The 17,194-nt window shown below is 38.0% G+C and overlaps 1 protein-coding gene across 4 annotated transcripts in view; it reads right to left on the bottom strand.

Moving 5' to 3' along the window:
- The window catches only part of kif13ba (kinesin family member 13Ba), a 61,654-nt gene that overhangs the window by 20,788 nt on the left and 23,672 nt on the right, over positions 1-17,194 (bottom strand). For 3 of the 4 annotated variants that reach the window (XM_048190749.1, XM_048190752.1, XM_048190750.1), the window contains exons 3-22: positions 16,978-16,993; positions 16,804-16,864; positions 16,032-16,124; positions 15,698-15,878; positions 15,520-15,607; positions 14,142-14,276; positions 9,686-9,798; positions 8,400-8,511; positions 8,048-8,260; positions 7,835-7,945; positions 7,562-7,696; positions 6,782-6,912; positions 4,187-4,273; positions 3,874-4,061; positions 2,875-3,133; positions 2,608-2,770; positions 2,375-2,521; positions 2,137-2,286; positions 1,761-1,886; positions 898-1,071 (exon numbers count right to left, since the gene is read on the bottom strand). In XM_048190749.1, the coding sequence (XP_048046706.1) occupies positions 898-1,071; positions 1,761-1,886; positions 2,137-2,286; positions 2,375-2,521; positions 2,608-2,770; positions 2,875-3,133; positions 3,874-4,061; positions 4,187-4,273; positions 6,782-6,912; positions 7,562-7,696; positions 7,835-7,945; positions 8,048-8,260; positions 8,400-8,511; positions 9,686-9,798; positions 14,142-14,276; positions 15,520-15,607; positions 15,698-15,878; positions 16,032-16,124; positions 16,804-16,864; positions 16,978-16,993 (2,683 nt within the window). The remainder of the gene's footprint in view (positions 1-897; positions 1,072-1,760; positions 1,887-2,136; positions 2,287-2,374; positions 2,522-2,607; positions 2,771-2,874; positions 3,134-3,873; positions 4,062-4,186; positions 4,274-6,781; positions 6,913-7,561; positions 7,697-7,834; positions 7,946-8,047; positions 8,261-8,399; positions 8,512-9,685; positions 9,799-14,141; positions 14,277-15,519; positions 15,608-15,697; positions 15,879-16,031; positions 16,125-16,803; positions 16,865-16,977; positions 16,994-17,194) is intronic. The other variant, XM_048190751.1, reaches the window with a different exon arrangement.

The raw sequence follows: 17,194 nt of genomic DNA, 5'->3' as shown, positions 1-17,194 counted from the left end.
TGAAAAGCACAGATTTATGCCAAGCGATTGCTAATGAACTCAAGTTGATGAATTACTACAATGAATGTCTACTTTATGGCCTTTATATAAAATGTTTTATACGGTTGTAAGAATCTGAAGGATCAGCCTGCAATACAATATAGTACAGACATTTCAAAATAAGAGTCCCGGTGTATTTTGGGCTTGTTTATAATTAAGTCACACGCTAAGTTTTTTCTTTTTCTTTTGGGCATTATTGGTATTTTGGTTACACAATAAATTATATTTAATTTGATTTCCATTTAATTCATTGTAAATTATTGTAGTCTCCTCCACAGGAACTAAGAACTAAGACTAAGAACATTATTTGACACATAACATTCATTATATAAATTTTACTAGTAAACTCTGTGTCCCATTCACTGAGAGAGACACTATATGACATAGCAAGGAGAACATAGGAAAAGGATAACCATTTAAATGTTGTAATTTTGCATAATTTACAATGCATAATAATGCATAATATTAGTATGTAATTAAATGTAATAGTATGCTATGTAATTAAAATTAATTTCAATAAATAAAAATACTGTTAAAAATCACACATTATTTGTTTGTCACATGTAGTAGACCATTTTTGTGTCGTGGGTAATAGGAGGATTTTTCACCCGGCTACCACCGCAAGTATATTTCAAACCTGTGGGAAGCACTGTATAGTGCGCGAATAATCAAGCATTGACACTAGTCAATTGAATTGGTGGCACAGAGGGGCCCCCAAACAAAATTCTGCTTAGGGCCCCATAAAGGCTTGGCCTGGCCCTGATTAGAGATACAATTTGTTGATAGGATACCTAGGAATAAAACACATTGTACCTAATTTACTATCTGCTTTGTAAAAGGACACGTCTTGACTCGTACCTTACAGCTGTCAAACACCACCATGCAGTGGGGGTCTTTGCTGCTGGAGAAGGAGGCAGATGGATCTACTTCTGGGGCAACAATAACAGGCTCTGCTTGGTCCCAGAAAGAGTACTGACAGAAGACAAAATTGGACAGGTACTGTGGGAGACCTGTAGCCTGCAGGATCTTAATCTGTTTGAGAGACAGGAGTAAAATAATTACGGGGTCAATATGTTTTTTTTTTTAAAAGAAATTAATATATTTCAGAAAGGACACAAAGTGATCAAAGGTGACAATAAACATTTATAACAACATTTATCATGTTATAAAAGATTTCTATTTCAAATAAATGCTGTTATTTTGAACTTTCTATTCATTAAAGAATCCTAAAAAAATAATAATGTACACAAAAATATTAAGCAGCACAACTGATTTCAATATTGATAATATTAAGAAATGTATCTTGAGCACCAATTAAGCATATTAGAATGATTTCTGAAGGATCATGTGACAGTGAAGACTGGATAATGATGCTGAAAATTCAGCTTTGCCATAAGAGGAATAAATTACATTTTAAAACATATTCAAATAAAATAACAGTTATTTTAAATTGTAATATTATTTCACAACACAAATGTCAAAATAATACAGACTTGGTAAGCATAAGAGACTTCTTTTAAAAAATTGTCCCCTAAACTTTTGCATGGTATAATATAATATAATATAATATAATATAATATAATATAATATAATATAATATAATATAATATAATATAATATAATATAATAATTACTTTAAAATATAATTTAAACCAAAATCTTCAGTGACTTAAATTTCTCAAACCTTAACCGCACTGTTTTTGTGAACTTTCACTACTCACCATACAGACCAGCTTGCGTTCCTGTACATCTCCATCCGGGCTTCCGTCACTGTCATCTCCTCCAGCTACGCTGTCATCAAACCCTCCACCCATCCTCATCACCTCCACATGCAGTCGCCCGGCAACCTGACACCAGCAACAAGTGTGAACAACACATCAGTGGCCCGCTGGAGATGAACTGTGTCTCATGCTTGATATGATGACTCGATTAGATTCAATTTCACAGATCAATTCACACTTGATTTAATTTACATCCCACTTCATAATCCAGAAGAAATTTCCTTCAGAAATGAATCGAGTCAGTTATCATGAATTATCCATAGCGAGTCAAGCCACTGATCATATTTGCTGGCAGATCTGAATGCATCATCCTCACCTCCCCTTTCTGATTGATGATGGGAACTGCATATTGTAGCTTTACATCATAGAACAGGCAGGAGAGGAAAACGTTGGCCACCCCGATTAAACTGTGGTTCACCTGCTCATCGAAGAAAGGGTCGGCTCTCTTGAAGTATGAGCGCATCACCTATGAGATGGAGAGCAAGACCACATCTATAGTGTCACCTTTTCATTTTTATGAGACTGCAAAACTTCTTTGACGAAAAAGAGCTTACGGGGTTGTCCTCGTCAAAGTCTTTCCACTCCTGGTAAAGCTCTCTCATGTCCACCAGCCGGTTTTCCATCTTCTCAAGGGCCCAGATTTGCTTCCCTTTGCCTTTCCTCCTCACTTGAATGGCGGGTTCACTCAGGACAGCATCTCGCTGCATGCACAAACAAAAGAATTAAACAGACTGTCACACCCTCCATGCTGTGTTTCTCCTGTGCACTGCTTTAAAAGGTGCCTGACCTTCCTGTTGGCATTGAGGTTTGCAGCAGGGATCTGTAGAGTAACTCTGTACTCTGTTCTTTTGTCCAGCTCCTCAGCAATGAAGCTTGCCTCCTGCACCAACAGATTAGCCCGTACGATCTGCTCCCTCAGTTTCCGGAAGCTCCGTGTCAGCACCACCTCCCTAACATCATCACAAAAAGAGCATTACAACAAACCCACCATGTAACGAATTTCTCCGTGTGAGGGCAAAACACATTCGTTTTCCAACGAAAAGGTAAAGCTCACCTTTCCTCACTCCACTGGCGCAGGCGGTTCTGGGCGTTGGGTGACGATGACATTCCTCCCTGGCTCAGTCTCTCCAAGCTGCGGTAGTGCGGCTGCAAGGGCTGCGACTGCGGTATCTGCATGCTCTGCCTGTCTGGAGTCAGCTGTCTGCGCAGCTGCTGCAGCTCCTGCTCGTACATCTGCCGCTGACGCTCCAGAGCAGTCCGCTTCTCCTCCTCATGTTGGCGCTCCAGAGACTGTAAAACAGCCTGCATGGGATCTGTTAGATAACAAAAACAGTAATGTTTTACACCATTTTGTTTTTGCTACTGTACCTTTAAGACTTTATGCAAATTACCTCGGTTTTGATTGGCTAAACTTTTCACATGTAAAATGAGAAACATTCCTCCCTTAAATGCAAAATAAGTGCCCATATTTTCAATAGCAGCATTATGTTTTACACTACTTTTCAAAAGTTTAGAGTCAGTAATATTTTTTTTAAAGAAATTAATATTTTTATTCAGCAAGGATGCATTAAATCAAAATTGACTGAAATATTTAGTAAAATTACAAATATATTTACCATTTGAAATAAATGCTGTTCTTTTGACTTTCGTGTATCACAGTTTCCACAAAAACATTAAGTAGCAAACAATGTTTTCAACAATGATAATAATAATAAATGTTTCTTCATCACCAAATCAGCATATTAGAATGATTTCTGAAGGATCATGTGACACTGAAGACTGGAGTAATGAAGCTGAAAATTCAGCTTTGCAGTCAGAGGTGAAAAAAGCTTTAAAATATATTAAAAGAGAAAAACAGTTTAAATAATTTCACAATATTACTGCTTTTACAGTATTTTTGATCAGCCTTGGTGAGCATAAGAGACTTTCAAAATCATTATCAAATCTTACTGACTTTAAACTTTTGAATGGTTGTGTAGATAAAAGATTTAACATGAAGTCATATATTTCATACGCATTTTGTTCATAATATAGCTTAATGGCTAAAACTCACCGTTGCTGCCCAAAGCCTTCATCATGACTTCAGTCTGAGCAAACTCGTAGCTGAAGCTGACCTCACTGGACACCTCACTGGCGGTGTCTCCCTCTCCGTCCAGCTGCTCACTGCTGTTACTGTTCTTCATGATCCCTCCCTCACCCTCCTCTTCCTCACCCCGTAAGCGCCGCTTCGGTAGGTTTATTCTGAACAAGACACAAATATAAAGAGTCTTCGTTAAAGAAAATAACCTTAATGCACTTTCATTTACAAATACAGAAAGCCGCAGTGTGACATTCTTCAGTCTGGGGTAATAACAACTCTAACTGACCTGAAAAAGTGATTGTTTCCCCAAAGAATACGGTCACCATGGTGAAGCTGCTGCCGGCTGGTGACTGGAGATCCGTTCACACAGGTTCTGCAACAGAGGCAACATCAGGTTCTTTTATATAACTTAATATTTAACATTTACCTAAACCGAGATGAAGATTTGCTTGTATTTCATCACTTTTTTTTATCCTTTCATTTATAGTACTAACTTATTATTTTGGATAAAAGCACTTGTCAAATGCAGTATGCATGCATAGTGCAGAGAAAGCCTTTGGTTAAACACTCTCCAGTTCATGGACTGGCCCCCTCTGGGCTTTGAACCTATGACCTTTTGATTAGGGATGAAGCAATACAGATACTGATACTGTGCTTGTGTACTTGTGCTCGTACTCCTTAATATACTCCGATACCAAAAACTGATACCATGCAGAGTGTACAGTGTGTAGAGAGAGAGAGAGAGAGAGAGAGAGAGAGAGAGAGAGAGAGAGAGAGAAGCACATTTCTGTTGCATGCTCTTGATTGCTGATCACTCACTCAGCACACATGAGTCATTTGGATTAAAACTAAATTGTATTTGTAAGTGAAACATGAACTGTTACATGATTTATGTAAAACGAGTGCTTTCCTACATTATTACAGGAAGGCGATACAGTAATCACATGATGTTTTCTGAGCACAAACATCCAAAGCACGTGCCAAGAAAGCTGCCTCTCAGGCAGCGCGTGAATAGCCTATTAAATCGAGTCTTCTTGCGCTTGAATGGACAAATTCACACAGAATTATTTCAAAATGCCCGCATCGGCCAGTGTCCTTGTGAAACATAGTTGGTAATCATAAACAGTTGAGAAAGAAAACGTGTGTGTAACAGTAGGATGGATACATGCAGCTCTTAAAGTAACAGCAGCCTAATAAACCTACTGCTGACTTTGTCCTTAAAGGTGCAGTATGTTGGATATCTGTCCGCTAGAGGTCTATTCAAAACAATGGCGTAGCTTGATGACGTCAAGTTTGAGCGCGGAATCTTGGGACATGTGGTCTCGACCTCAACGGACGGTGCAAAAGAATAGGGATAGGACTCGGGAAGAAAACATGTTCATGGATGCGATTATTAACATTACTGTAGTATGAAGCAGAGCAGGACCGAGTGTTGTGGGAGTTGAACGAGGCCGCTGGTGGGACTGCGCAACTCACGCCTCACGAGCAGCCGAACTTTTATTATGCCACAGTCGCCTGCGCCGCTTCCGCTTTTCAGGTCATGAGTATGAGGTAACAAGCTCTTTTATCATATGATACATTTGAGTGTGTTGAAAATGATTTTATAACGTTACTCTGTGCGTTCGCTCAGTGGATGCTATGAAACACTTGTTGCACACTGCAGTAAACTGATCGATTTTAGAATATCATATTAATGCTGGATGGCTTGTCATGCAATTAATTTTAAAACATTGTATGATGGAGAAAATGCTGTATTACTGTTACTAAAAATAAAGCTGCATCTGATTATGTTATGTTAGCTATTTGACAAAATAGTGTTTTTCTCTGAGGCATGGTAAAGCATGGTAACGTTACTCGCAAAAAAAAAAAAAAAAATCAAGAAAATTAGATTTAAACAATAAGACTAAACGTGTTGAGCTATATAACAACAATTAGTTTTCTGTCTATAAATATATCAAAACAGTTGTTCCCTTGTCTATTAAAATGTGTAATATATTAAAGCGTCTTTGGTGTTTCCATGGTTTCTACAAAATAAAACCGGAAACCGAGGGTAACCGAGGGTAGCGCAGGTATAACGCAATTGACAGGCGACTCCTCACACGTCCCAGAGCCTTGGTTAAAATTGCAATATTCTCACGATTTACAAATAGTTGGAAACATTTGGGATATCATAAGTACTCAAGTGAACAAAATATATAACACTGGCCTAGTGGTTTTTGGATATTTTACTGCAAAAATATTACATATTGCACCGTCAATGTTCAAATAACAAAAAACAAAAAGAAAATCACCTACTGCTCTTGAGTGAATAACTTTGGTAACTTTGATAAGGATTAATCTATATTTAATTTATACAGTGAAGACTATGCAGTGTTATTTTACATTTGATTACTTTATTCAATTTTTGCACCTGAAAATTGTGATGTTTCACTGGTATCTAAAAATCTGAACCACTGGCCCAACTGGGCCAACAGCAAAAACAAATCCTAAGTATTGAGCCCTGCTGGAGCTCTAAATATTCACTGTGCTATTAAATGAAAGAGAAAATAAGATAGGGCAATAGAATAGAATGAAAAGTTAAAGTAACAGAAGCTCCTACAATACATTTTAACAGTCATAATTAGCCATGAAAATAACTGAAGAAAATATCTATTTGCTAAATGAAACAAGGAAACTAATTTGATTCATATTCTTTTGGTTTCTCCACCCAATATTTTAAAAAAATTACAAAATGCAATGGATATACAGGTATCGGTACTCTGTATCGGCAAGTACCAAAAATGAAAGTATCGGTATCTGACTCATTCTGGAAAAAGTAGTATCGGTGCATCCCTACTTTTGGTTTACCCATCTCAAACATTTATAACACTCAAAGCATTACCTTGAGTTTCTGTAAGGGTTGATAAAGACAGCTCCCTCAGGTGTGATGTTAATGACACAATGCTCTGCTTGGATCCCCATTCCACACAGCTGGATGTCCTGGGAATCTGCTGATCCAACCTTAGTGTGTTCCTGCAAAACATCCCAGCATTAACCACTGTTACTACCACACAGACCACATCCATTATGGCACAATTACAAAAACTTAATGGATGCCATATTTCAAGCACCAAATGTACCAAGACAGGCTCCAGGTACATTATATTATTCTAAAAGAAAAAACGAATGCACTCCATCTGAGGTGCAAGCCAAGAAGGATAAATCCAAACGTATATGAAAAATATGACTGCACACTCACTTGCAGACAGTTTATTCACCAATGTTTCGGCAAAAAGCCTTTGGCAAGGTGTCATTATATTATTATACCATGATGTTCATGATATTAGGCACCAAAAAAAGTGTGATGGCAAGACTGAACTATTCTTCTAGTAGGCTGATTTGGTGCCATTTTAACTTGAATTGTCTTTACTACCTTTCTGGGCCTTGAAATTGGTTAGGACTTTGCTGTATATAGGGAGGTCAGAAATCTGAGAGCTTTCATCAAAATATCTTTATTTGTCTTCCAAAGATGAACAAAGGTCTTATGGGTTTGGAATGACATGAGGGTGAGCAATTAGTGACAGAAATTTCATTTTTGAGTGAACTAACCCTTTAAACTTGTCCAGCAATATACAAAACTACCATCAGTACCTTACACAAAAACGTCCTGCTTGTGCATTACCTTTAGATAATAAACCAGTAGTTCATTAAGGGCAGGGTCAGCGTTGAGATTGACCAGGAAGCACTTATCTTCTCCAACCTTGATACCAGAAGACTGCAGAGAGATGCCAAGGCTCTCCAGCTGTTTTTGTCTCTCCTATGCAGAACAAAACCCAATGCAAGAAGAACATGAGTGTCCACTTCTGTTGGTGTTATGGCACATGAATAACAGAGTAACCAGACATAAACAAAATTATGATCCAGACAAAACAGTGCAAAATGTTGTGGCCGTTACTTGTGCAATTTCCTCAGTCTTCCTCAGCTTCTCTTCCCAGGTGACCGTCATCTCCTGTATCAATTTTTCAGATTCCTCCAGTCTCTCCTTAAGCTCTGGTGCCTTCATAGACTGAGGAGGAACATGACAGGTTCTTAAACACATTGTTTTTGACCTTTTGCAACAACACTTAAAAAAAAAAAAAAAAAAAAAAAAACGATAAAAAGTGCCTACCTCAGCCTGCGTCAGCTGATCTCGCAATTTCTCCACTTCCTCTCGCAGTTCCCGGATGATCCTGGCATTGGGGTCTTCGTTGACCACGGCGTGGTTGACGATGCTCTTTGCTCGGTCTGCATAGCGTAACGTTGACAGCGTCTCATCGTAATTATCTGCCGCAGGGCTCACGGTGGCAACCATGGCAGTCCGACTGTTTCCACCCAGACTGTCCTGCGGTTACACCAGAAGGACGGACATTAGACATTTAAAGGTGTGTGTGTGTGTGAGAGACAGTGGATTGGAAAAAGTAAAAAAAATACTGTGGAAATTCCCCCTCCTAGTGTTTACTGGACAGAATGAGTGTTCGTACCTTGAGCAGCCATGTCAGCACTGAATCTCTGTAGGGCACAAACTTGTTCTTGTTCTTTCCAGCCCCCTGGTCTGCCAAGGCTGAGATCACCAAACCCAGAGTGGTTAAAGACCTGTCCAGTGTGGAAAAGGAAGATAGAATTGGAAAGAAAAAAAAAATAAGTGAGAGAGAAACAGACCGAGACACACATCACACAGAAATATGCACCGGCAGGCCAAAAATCCTTCACCAGATTTATAAACCTTCCTCAGAACAAACGGTGCCCTTCGATGTAACCATTTTAACAAGACTGATTCTCCACATTAGAAAAGTCCTCTCTCAGCCACAGAAAAAAGAACGCCACAAATCAATGTTACAAAAAACATTCTTAGGTGACTAAAATGTCCAGACACAGTATTAGAGAGGAGCGTCACACTGTAAATGAAGAGTACATAAAAGATCAGACGTATTTCAAAACAGTTATTTTCCATGATACTGCATGTGCCCTTTAAAAAGCAAAGCACCCGTCCAACAGAAAAGGAAACGCCTCAACTCAGTGCCATAGGAAAATATTCTGAGGTGACTCAGACATTCAGAGACTCAAGCAAAAGAATCTCACAAAAACATATCTGGGTTGCATTTTACCCCAAAAGTTATGCATAAAGAAAATGAAGATTTTTTGACCTTCTAATTATTATATTCCTAATTAATTAATATATCAAAGTAATACACTTAAGTAATAAAATATTACCAATTATTATTATTAAATATTAATAATTATTGTACAATTAATATAATATAATATAATATAATATATTATAATACAATATAATATACAAAACAATATAATCTTTAATTATTAACTGAATTACTGAATTATATAATTTTATTTTTTAAATCTACTAAATATATTATACTGAAATTAAATTGATTACATTTTAATTAATTAATAATAACTGTACAAATAAAATAAAATAAAATAAAATAAAATAAAATAAAATAAAATAAAATAAAATAAAATAAAAATAAAAATAAAAATAAAAATATTATGTCCTAAAATTATTTCCTAATGCAAAAAAACCCTAATGTCTTTTTTTAGGCCTCTTTAGGTTAATTTCTTAGTTAAATAAAAGTTATTTTTTTAGGATCCAATATGACTAGGCTTGTTCTTGACAGGTTCTGTAAGATTCATGCAAACCTTCTGTAGGTTTGTGCATTAAGTAAAAAAAAAAGTACCAAGACAAAACAGACTAAACGAAAAAGGACAAAGAAGGTAATCATGCAGAATAAGACAAGAGTTCACACACTTGTTGATGTTGCTGCCTTCCTTAAGCCGCTCGCCTGCAGCGCCTGTCTTTGCAGCTCTCTCACTTCCTGCCAGGTCCACCAAACTTAGCTTACTCACCTTTTCCCCACTCGTCTGTAGAAAGAGAATCCAAAAAAAGAAATGAGAAACAGTATGTTCAAAATGTAATACTAGCATACTGTAATACTAGCATACTGCGCAGTATACACCGCCTACTGTTTTTTTTTAAATAGTATGTCACATGACCTTATTATGTGTATCTTTCCATGAATGCCACCTAGTTATACTGGAAATAAATAGCAAACTAACAGTGGCGGGAACTAATAATTAAAGGAAAAAGCAACATAATAATCCCTCACTACTGAACATTTCCATGGCTGTCAAGCCTGTCTGTCCTCCCTAGAAATCCAGGGAAACAGCTTCAAACGTTAAATTTGTGTATGAATGACCATGCTGGACAAATTCTGGTGAGCTGTCCTATATTACGCAGGAACAATGGCAAGGGAGGCTATGGCGGGCCATGGACAAGCATCCATTGTTCTCCTCTCTATTGCACAGCATTGGACCAGTATGTGGGGTGGAGCTCCTTTATATACCCCAGCATCAGACCTTACTGTACACAATCCCCCTGTTTGAGCATCAGAGATGAGGTTTAATTAAGAGGAGAGGCAGAGAGATGCGAGCGGGAGGCATAAGGGATGTGGGAAGTCGTGAGGGGGGCTGGGAGCTGGACCGAGATTACAGTGCATTACAACAACAAAGAGAGCCCTTGTGCTGCAAAAGCTCCAGGCTCCACATGCACATTGGCTGAGAATACAGAATCATATAGAGCTGGAGTTCATTTCGTTAATCTGTAATCAACTATTTAAAGCAGGCATATTCTGTACTTTTGTAGCATTTTATTATTTTATTACCCACTGAGTCCACTTACATTGCCTCAAGTTACTTTTTAATGACCCATTTCCACCTTCTTGTTGACCTTTAGAATTAACAGGCTCTTCTTGCTACTGTAACTTTAAGATTTCTATATATTTTAATGACCTCTGCATGTGAACTCCTCAGAACACTTTAGCACTTGCATAGCAATGCCCTGACAACAACCCAGAACACCCTAGCAACCATACGTCTATGTGCTTACACCTCAGAACAACTTAAAAACTGCATAGCAACACCCTGACAACCACCCAAAATACCTTAGCAACTGTGTAGCTATGAATTAATCCTCAGAACACCTTAGCACTTGCATAGCAACACCCTGACAACACCCCAAAATACCTTAGCAACTGTGTAGCTATGAATTAATCCTCAGAACACCTTAACACTTGCATAGCAATGCCTGGACAACCACCCAGAACACCCTAGCAATCATACATCTATGTGTTTACCCCTCAGACCAACTTAGAAACTGCATAGCAACACCCTGACAACCACCCAAAACACCGTAGCAACTGTGTAGCTAAGAATTAACTCCTCAGAACAACCTAGCAACCACAAAGCTATACGTTTAACCCTTCAGAACTTAGAAAACACATAGCAAAACCCTGACAACCACCCAAAACACTGTAGCAACTGTGTAGCTATGAATTAACTCCTCGGAATACCTTAACACTTGCATAACAATGCCCTGACAACTACCCAGAACATCCTAGCAACCATGTGTTTACACCTCAGAACAACTTAGAAACTATATGGCAACACCCTGACAACCTCCCAGGACACTCTAGCAACCATATAGCTTTGCATTAACCCCTCAAAACACCAGCCCTGACAAGCACCCATGCCCTAGTAACCACATAGCCATGCATAACCCCTCAGAACACCTTAGAAACTACATGGCAACACCCTAACAACCACCCAGGACACTCCAGCAACTATATAACTATGCTTTAACTCCTCAGAACACCTTAGAAACTGCCATAAAAACATTTAGAACATTCTGGCAACAGCATAGCTACAGGGTAGCCACTCAGAACACCATAGCAAAAGCATAGCAATGCCCAGACAACCACCCAGAACACCCTACAATCTACACTGCTACACATGAACCCCTCAGAACATATTAGCAACTGCATTGCAACGCCCTGACAACCAACCAGAAAAACTCAGCAAACGCATACTATGCACTAAAGGCACAATATACTTCAAACAAAGTTCTTTTTCGTTCTTCGTTTAGGAGTAAAACAAAGTTCGAAATGCGTGACCAGCGATGTACTGTAATCGAACATCTGACGTCACCCACACTGCTGAGAGTGATGGTTAGATGAATATGTAAATACCATATGTGCTGTACACTTTCTTCTCAGTAATCACAACAAAAATGAGAAAACAGCAAGCATTTTTATAGAAAGCATAAGAAAAGCGTCTGATCATAACATTGGTATGTTAGCACGAGCTCTGCAAATGAGCACTCCAGTCACGTCATGTTTATTTATATAGCACTTTATTCAATAGATTGCTTAAAAGCAAACAACTTTACAGTATCAAACATGAAAAACAGTGTCCGTGCCTCATTTCATCAGAAGCACAACTTCATTTTGTACTATAAAAGCGGCTATCCAGTGTGTTCATGTTTTCACCCGTGGAGATCTTACCTCAACGAACTCGAGTAATGAAATGATTTAGAGAGAAGAGTTCCACGTAAATGAAGGCGGAGCCTCGGCGCACACCTCCTATTACGTTATCGTCACGGACCAATGGTAGTACGAAGGTGTTTTGCAGCTGGAGCAAACTTTTCCTGAAAGTTCGCTTTGGCAAGCCATTTCGAACTTCCAAAAAGAACAAAAACAAACTTCGTTTTGGCCTGATTTTGTTCTAAATGACGTCACATCAGTTCGTTCTTCGATTTCGTTTGAAGTATGTTGGGGCCTTAACCCCTCAAATCACCTTAGAAACTGCATAGCAACACCCTGGTAGAACTGCTAGCATTGGACAGTGGCAAGTTTGCATGACCAGGCAAAGACAATGTAAAAAAAGTTTTCCATGATATGTTAAATATTTAAAACAAAAGAATATGGAAATCAGAGATAATCCATTGCCCTTCTTTCTTCCCCACAGAGCTGTTTGCATGGGAAACCACAGCATGCAAAAGTAAGCACTGATGACTGCGCTGGAAAAATACACACATCATTACTTATCGATGGCTGAGCTGACAAACACCACATACATAAGGGCTGGGCCCGGTTTGTGTGTATATGCAGGCTAAAACTTTATCATGGCTCTGTTTTAGTGACAACATGCTAAGTTTAGATCTCTGCTGTAGTCTTGCACCTGTTAAGTGACCAGTGCAGTCAAGGCTCTGATGAATTATAGATTAGGGACTGGACACGAGTCGAGTCAGGTGATCATGACATACGCCACAAAAGAAAAGCGCAGTGACACCAGGACAGCGCCAGAGGAGATCAGTTGACATCTAAACTCGGACGTTTTATAATTTATTCATCAATTTTCCTGCCATTTGCATGAGCTCTCCCATGCTCACGATCAAGCCGATAAGAGAAGCTTACCGTGGGCTGAGAGTGCACTTACTGGTAAAGTTCACACAGTTTACTCGTTCCAAAGCTGTATGCTTTGATTGACAGCTATAGTCGCTGAGATCTTTGGAGCTGAATGAATTAAACGACTTATGCAATATTATAAATAGGAAACGACCTGTAATGATCTAAAGTGAACGAAACAAAAGCAAGGGCTGCGTCATATAAATCTAAGAGGAACATTTCAGACTTTACACTGGACTGCGCCGGCACAGGTCCACATCAGCGGACAAAAGGTAATCAAATACATCCATCAATGAGATCATCAGGGCTGGACATGATGACTCATCTCTCAACCTTCCCCTTCCTGCAGTACTTAGCTTTATTTCACAAGGACCTTGCAAGAACATTCAAGATCTGAGTTTTATCAGCAAACAGCAGGAGCAGGACTATTCATAAATTAAATAAGACATCAGGGAAAACAGTTTCCTGGCTCTTTTAAAATAAGAGAGTTTGAGGACAGACTCTGATGCTAACAAAACAATGTTCCCAAGGCAGGCCACCCAGACTATTTACAATAAGGAGCTGCAAAAACAAGTAAATTAGAGATTATGATTGTAAAGTTAAGAATATATTAACATATGACCACCTACATTTGCATATCAATGTTTCATTCAGTATTCAGAAACTTGAACCAACTATGCTGGTAAGCAAAGCCAATCATGGATTTGGAAAAGATGTAATTTACATGCAGAAGTCTGAAAAGGAACCGTACCAAAAACATAAAATTCTGGAAAATTTTCTGTATGTCATTATGGAAAAAGGTGTAAAATTATCATGATTAATGAGTTTTATAGTGCAAGAAAGTTAGACAATGCTTGAAACGTGTAGAGTTTGACCCATTTAAGTGTCTTATCTTGTATCTAAATCTTAATCTATGTAAATCAGTTCTGAGCTTCAGAACAGTGTGTTTAAGTGTGTTCTTACCCCTGACTGTAGGTCCTTCAGTGTGTGTGTGAGGATGATATTGAAAACCGCATGGGAGCGACTGCTCTCCTCATTCATATTGGTGGCCGCCACAGTGCGGGATTTATTCCCCTCAGACATCAAGGACTCTATGTCCTTTGGGTAGGAAAAGGGACATGATTAGAATCTCAGACGTATTTGAAAGGTCAGAACAACTGCACACTTATGTACACAATTATTTTTGTTCCAAAAAAAAAAAGCAAAAGAAAAAAAAAGCAGGAAGATGTCCTGAATATGGCCTCTAAAAATAAGGCCGACACAATGCTAATGAAATATGGTTACTGCAAAGTAACCTGTTTTTAGGTTTTGAACTGACTTCTACACTGGAATCTGTGGAATTCTACAGAATGGATTTAGATTTGGAAAAATATGTTAATCCAAAATATTTAACACATCAAATCCAATTAAACTCAGTATACTTCAGTATATTTAAAGGGATAGTTCACCCAAAAATAAAAATTTGATGTTTATCTGCTTACCCCCAGCATATCCGAGATGTAGGTGACTTTGTTTCTTCAGCAGAACACAAATGATGATTTTTAACTCCAACCGCGCTCTGACAACGGCAGTGATGTCTCGTGCATATACTTCAATGAGAGCGAGACATCACTTCTGCTGTCAGAGCGCGATCAGACCTCACTAAGCGAGTGCTGAACGCAGTTGGACATAGTGGTGTTTTAGAGGTAAAAAATGATATAAATACTGTTCGGTTTCTCGCACAAACGGATCGTTTCGTGTCTTAGGACATCAATGTGTCATCACGAGCCGCAGGCTTTAATTTGAATTTGTCTATGCAAGGTTTTTCAACTCTTATTGATCCAAGTTCCCATTCACTCCCATTATTTGATTGACAGATGGCAACGGTTGGAGTTAAAAATCATCATTTGTGTTCTACTGAAGAATAAAAGTAGCCTACATCTTGGATGCGTTGGGGGTAAGCAGATAAACATCAAATTTTCACAGGTGTACAGGTGAGGGATATGCAAAAAAACACTTTGAATGAAAACATTCCATTCATCAAATTCTGCAAAAATCTGTGGAAATCTGCTTTCAGGAAATTCTGTGCAGGCTTTTAAATGACTAAGAGTTCCATAATAGCAAAAATTTCAGCAGTGACACATGCCATCTCGTGAGCTGGCTACAAACATTCCTAAAGCAGGATTTGCTCAGCATCAACTACAGACCCAAAGAGGGGATAAATTAACCACATGATGACCAAACGAATGACAGTCTATTGTATATAATAATAATACAAATAAATAAATAAAATAAAAAAAAGAGGTGAAAGGTCAATGATTGTGTGAAGGGCATGTCATTCTCCCATTAAAGATTTTGTTACCTTGTAACTTTCAACCGCAAGCCTGGACAGACCGTCGACATAAGGCCCCAAAACTTTATGTTCTCTCACTCTCAAGGCCTGTCGACTACTGTGGGAACAAAGCAAACATATATTGTGTAAGATCGACATCTACAGCAGAGTACAGCTCAGAGATTGAACATAACACAAAAGGCTTCACCCTTTGGGGTCCAACAGGTCCCGGACTTTCTCGTTATATATTTCCATATAAGAGACTTCCACGGTGAAGCTCTCTTCCTCTCGCTGGTGTTGTATGGTCCGCTCAAACAGAGAACTGCAGAGTCTGGGGATCAAACCGGGCTGGTCCACCGAACCCATCATGGTGTACGACTTTCCCGAGCCTGAGGGAAATGAGATCACAGCAGACAAGAAATGATCTCATGCTACTTAATATAAATAATAATTACTTAAATGGATTACAAAAAAATGAATGGTTATGTTCAGAGTGTTTTTAAAACGTGAGCAAAGGTCACTGTGTACAAAATATTACTCACCAGTCTGCCCATAAGCAAAAATACAGGCGTTGTAACCCTGAAAAGCATTGTGCAAAAGACTCTCCCCAAGGCACTGAAACACTACATCTTGACCTGTAAAAATATGAATGACAGTTAAGATTAAGTCTTTAGGGGTGAATCTCACAAAACCTGCCAAGAACATATCAAAGTAATATTTTACCCTAAAATGACAATTAAGCTAAATTAAGGTCATGGTCCTAAAACAGGCATATATATATATATATATATATATATATATATATATATATATATATATATATATATATATATATTTATTATATTTTATTATATTATATAAAATAATAATGTCACTAACCAATAGGATTCATTGTACATGGTTCAATATAATTTTGCTAAAAGATCATATAGCAACAAAATACAGCAGACTGTAAACAAAACTTTGCTTATGTTTTACGCAGATGCATTTATAAAAAAATAAATAAATAAATAAATAAATAAAAAGGGCCTGGCCTTTGTCTTAAAGCCAAATTCCTTTGTATGGAATCACTTTGTCCCCAAAGAAAAAGTGCCAAAACTTTATCTGTATTGTATTGTATACTTCAAGGTGACACATAGATTTTCTGGAAAAACCTTGTTAGTACAGATGATCTTGATGTGTAAACAAAACCTTATCTTCACTAGCACCAGCAGCACAAGCACCATCATAACAAGATGATACAGATGAGATACTTGATCCTGAACCAAGAAACAAACAAAGTGGCTTCTTCAAGAAATGTTTTCAGAAACTGACCAGCAAACTTCTCTGTCTCCGACTCATCCATCGACCAAAAACAGTAGTCATAGGCGAAGGTCTTAAAAAAAGACAGAAATATGGTTACTTTGAGTTTCCATTTGTTATACTCATATCAAACTCATATTTTTATGATGCATTCATGTTCGTTTCAAAGAGAAATAAGTGCTGTACCTTTGGCTGACCCCTGCTGCAAGATGATCCAAGGAGAGGGTTCACATGAGAAAAAAGACGAAAAATAGAGTTTGTTAAAAAACAAATCATCATTTCAGAAGAAATATGTAAAATGTAAAATAAATATATAATAAATATAGTAGTCAACATTTAAAGTGGATCAAAAAAGTTCAAGGACAACTTTGATAAAAGGTTTTGATCCACTTTAAATGTTGAC

This window comes from Megalobrama amblycephala, linkage group LG5, assembly GCF_018812025.1.
Source record: "Megalobrama amblycephala isolate DHTTF-2021 linkage group LG5, ASM1881202v1, whole genome shotgun sequence".
NCBI lineage: Eukaryota > Metazoa > Chordata > Actinopteri > Cypriniformes > Xenocyprididae > Megalobrama > Megalobrama amblycephala.
This window is presented reverse-complemented; position numbering and strand designations above follow the sequence as displayed.